We start from the raw sequence: 3,896 nt of genomic DNA, 5'->3' as shown, positions 1-3,896 counted from the left end.
GGACATAACTTAGCAACTAAGCCACCACCACCGCCACCTCCTTCAAACCAGACTCCAGTGTGACGGTCCCCAATTTGCCCAGTGCAGGCGGCCCTGGGTGGGTCTCTGGCGGGCACCCCTGATCCTGTGACACCGTCTCCCTCAGGATGCTCAATAGCAGTGTCATGAGGACCCTCGGCGTGGACCTGCTTCCCGGCTACCAGGACCCCTACTCGGGCCGCACGCTGACCAAGGGCGAGGTGGGCTGCTTCCTCAGCCACTACTCCATCTGGGAGGAGGTGAGGACCCTGCCCCCTCGGCCCACACCCTTGGGGAAAGCAGGGCACCCCCTCCCACTCATGGCTCCATGCCAGCACTCATGTAACTGGTGGGTGGCGGAGCATACTCATGAAGACCCGGGCGGCAGCTGTCAGCCTCCTGTGGGCGCGAGCCTTACCGTGCTGAGCCCGCGGTATGCACTGAGCGCCGGCTGTGTGCTGGGACGGCCTCTGCTCCAGGAACACAGAGGCGAACGCGAAGAATGCAGCCGCGCCCTCCTGAGGCAGAGGGACCAGAGCAGGGCGCACAAATGGAGAAAGAACTGTTTACCCTGGTCCAGGGAGGTACCGGCTGTGTGAGGGTGTGGACAGGCCTGGCCTCCTGGCCTCCGGTGGGGTCGGCGTGGGCCTCACTGTTAACGGGCAGGGAGAGGAGCCTTCTCAGCAGAGGAAGGCAGTGCAGGCCCAAACCCCTTGGCCAGGCAGCCTCGGCCTGAGGCTGGGGTGGGAGTGCCCAGGAGAGGTCACTGCTTGGACTTGGCCCGAGAGGACCAGGGACAGGACCTCCGAGGGGCGCCCCCTCCAGAAAGTGAAGCACAGACACCTTCCTTGTTTTCATTTTCTACTGCTGCTGAAATACGTTGCGTGTGAGTTGCTATTTCTATTTTTCTGAACTGAATGCTGCCTCTGAATGGATCGAAGGGTCACCATTTATTGAGCTGATTTCATGCTCTTCTCATACCTCCAAAAATTACAGAAAGCATTTTTTTCTCAGGGCCCTGGAGGGCTAGGGTCTCTCCCCAACCCCAGCCCAGCCTCACTTCTTTGAGGAGGTGGAAGTGAGGCTCAGGAGGCGGAAATGAAGAGCCCGGCTCTGTAACACATCAGATGCAGGCTCAGATCCCAGCTCGGCCACGTCGGGGCTGGGTGTCCTTGGACTATCATGGGGTCACTTCCCGGTGTCTCCGTCTCTCTCCTGCCTCCTGAGGGTCCCTGGAGACAAGCCCTGTGGCCCCTGAGATGAGGCTGTGCTCAGGACTGCAGCAAGGGTTCTGATTTCTCTCCTGATCTGCTTGGAGGGCAAGACTGGGAGCCTGAAGGCCCTTGAATACTAGAGCCAGGTGTTGGGGTTTCAATCCCCAGGCCATGGGAAGCCCCAGCAGGCTTTGGAGCAGCTGAGCGACGTAGCCAGGGCTGAGCACTTGGCCTGTAACTGAAGCCAGGAGTGTCTGTCAGTGTCAGCCAGGTGGGAGGGGACGACAGCCCAGGTCTGAAGAGCCACCCTCCCACCCCCACCTTGTGCCTCAGGTCGTCACCCGGGGCCTGGCCCAGGTCGTGGTATTTGAGGACGATGTGCGCTTTGAGAGCAATTTCAAGGGGCGGCTGGAGCGGCTGATGGAGGAGGCGGAGGCGGAGAAACTTCCTTGGGACTTGATGTAGGCAGCCCGGGGCCCCAGGGGCCAGGGAGAAGGGTGGGCCTCCCGGGCTCTGCCTTCTCCTGCAGGAAGCCCTGGCCAGCCCTCGCCCCGCCCTGGGCTTGGCTCTGTAGATGGAGTTGGGGACAGGGAGGACCCTGGGACATCAACAGTGATCCCTGGGACCCCTGGTGTCACCTGCAGCTACCTCGGCCGGAAGCAGGTGAACCCCGAGGAGGAGGCAGTTGTGGAGGGGCTGCCGCACCTGGTGGTGGCCGGCTACTCCTACTGGACACTGGCATACGTCCTGAGCCTGGCGGGTGCCCGCAAGCTGCTGGCCTCCCAGCCGCTGCGCCGAATGCTGCCTGTGGATGAGTTCCTGCCCATCATGTTTGACCAGCACCCCAAGTGAGCTGCAGGGCAGGGTCAGCCCATCCTCAGAGCCCACCTCAGCAGGTAGTAAGTCCCCTCACTGGGCAGCTGGGGAGACTGAGGCTGGCAGGGCTGAGCCACTTCCGGTCATCAAGGAAGAGCCCAGCTTAGCCTTGGCATCGGCCCCACCTCTATGTGAATCCTGTGATGCCCTGTGGTTTCCAGGCAAGCGATTTTTCTATTCGGCACCTCAGTTTCCCCATCCGGAAAATGGGGATAAGAGAAATGCCACCTCAGGATTAGATGGGAAGGGCGTTCAGGTGCTTTGGGGGTGAGGTGCCTGGCTCCAGGCTGGCATGGGTCTGGGGTGGGACAGTTCACCCCAGCCCCCCTGAGCCCCCCTCCCCACTCCCAGTGAGCAGTACAAGGCACACTTCTGGCCACGGGACCTGCAGGCCTTCTCAGCCCGGCCCCTGCTCGCAGCCCCCACCCACTATGCGGGGGACTCCGAGTGGCTCAGCGACACCGAGACATCCTCGCCCTGGGACGATGACAGTGGCCGCCTCATCAGCTGGACTGGCTCCTACAAGACCCTGCGTGGCCCCCGCCTGGACCTGGCAGGCGGCAGCGGGCACAGCCTCCGTCCGCACCCCCGGGATGAGCTCTAGGTGAGGGCAGGGCCTCGGTCTTCTCTCCGCATCGATGGCTGATTCTTTTTGGGTCTCAATTCCCCTTCTCAGTGTTCTCCTCTCCTCTCTTTCTTTCCGTGGCTTTGCCTCTGTTTGTGTCTTTGTGTCTGCCTTTCTCTGTCTACCTGCTCTCTCTCTCTAAGCCCGTCTCCATCTCTCTGTCTCTACTATCTCTGTGTCTGCGTCTCTCTCCGTCTCTCTCTATCCAACTCTAATTTTTTTCTACTCCTCTTTCCTCTCCTGTCCCACCAGGGCTAGATGGTGACTCCAGAGGCGCGCCCGGGAGCAGACCACAGCTGTCCAGGGGGCACAGCAAGAGCCGACCCCAGGAACCACAGACCCAGTAGAGACCTGGCTGCCCCCTTGGGCATGGCCTCTCTGCCCTCTGGACCTGTCTTCCATCAGGAGAAACCACTGAGATGGGTCCCCTTCCCCCAATGCCACGTACCACAAGGGCAGGGCTCATAGGCCCTCTTCCTTGCCAATCTGATTCAGGGCCTCGGGTGGAGTGAGGAAGGGAGGCCCCACCCCCCCAGCCTTCAGCGTCAAGCTGGGCAGACCCAGGAGGTGTGCCCCCGATGAGGACCCAGCTGTGGTGACCCCTCTGCCCCCTTCTACCTCGCCATCAGCTCCCTACCCAGCTTATCAGCTGGGTCTCACCTGCCACCCTCTTGCCTGGCCAGTAGGAAGTGCAGGGAGATGGGAGGAGGACCTAGCACACAGTAGGCCCTCAATAAAAGCTGGCTGGTGTTGCACTTTATACTTTTTAACTCCTGGCTGAGCCTCTTTGCATGTCCTAAAAGGGCTGGGAGGGGGGAGGCGTTCCCTATCTGTGGACGAGCAGGTGGAGAGACAGAGAGGAGAGGGCGGCCTCGGAGAGGAATCAGGTGATTTGGCATCGCCTCCTTAGCCTGCTCATTGGTAATGGGGCAGTGGGAGCAGAAGTACCTCTTGGGCTGGGTGGATAAGAAGGAGCTGGAGCTGGAGCCCAGCCCACAGCGAGTATGTACCCACTGCGGCTGGTGTGGTCATCGCTGGGCTTGCCTTGCTGGCCAGGGTGGGCCCAGGCCAGACCCAGGGCCGCCGGGGCCCCCGCTCCCTGCCTTTGGACATTCCCCTGTTTAGTTGGAACCCCTCTCCTGGAAGTGGCAGGGGAGGTCCAG

At 61.4% G+C, this 3,896-nt stretch overlaps 1 protein-coding gene across 2 annotated transcripts in view; it reads left to right on the top strand.

Annotated features, from left to right (window-relative positions):
• The window catches only part of CERCAM (cerebral endothelial cell adhesion molecule), a 12,172-nt gene extending 8,669 nt beyond the window's left edge, over positions 1–3,503 (top strand). For both annotated transcript variants that reach the window (XM_010856851.1, XM_010856852.1), the window contains 5 exons: positions 146–278; positions 1,566–1,693; positions 1,877–2,080; positions 2,460–2,712; positions 2,986–3,503. In XM_010856851.1, the coding sequence (XP_010855153.1) occupies positions 146–278; positions 1,566–1,693; positions 1,877–2,080; positions 2,460–2,712 (718 nt within the window). In that variant the 3' untranslated portion in view covers positions 2,986–3,503. The remainder of the gene's footprint in view (positions 1–145; positions 279–1,565; positions 1,694–1,876; positions 2,081–2,459; positions 2,713–2,985) is intronic.
• The last annotated feature ends 393 nt before the right edge of the window (positions 3,504–3,896 follow it).

This window comes from Bison bison, unplaced genomic scaffold, assembly GCF_000754665.1.
Source record: "Bison bison bison isolate TAMUID 2011002044 unplaced genomic scaffold, Bison_UMD1.0 scf7180017864375, whole genome shotgun sequence".
NCBI lineage: Eukaryota > Metazoa > Chordata > Mammalia > Artiodactyla > Bovidae > Bison > Bison bison.
The sequence above is the reverse complement of the archived record's forward strand: the minus strand, read 5'-3'. Positions and strand labels throughout refer to the sequence as shown.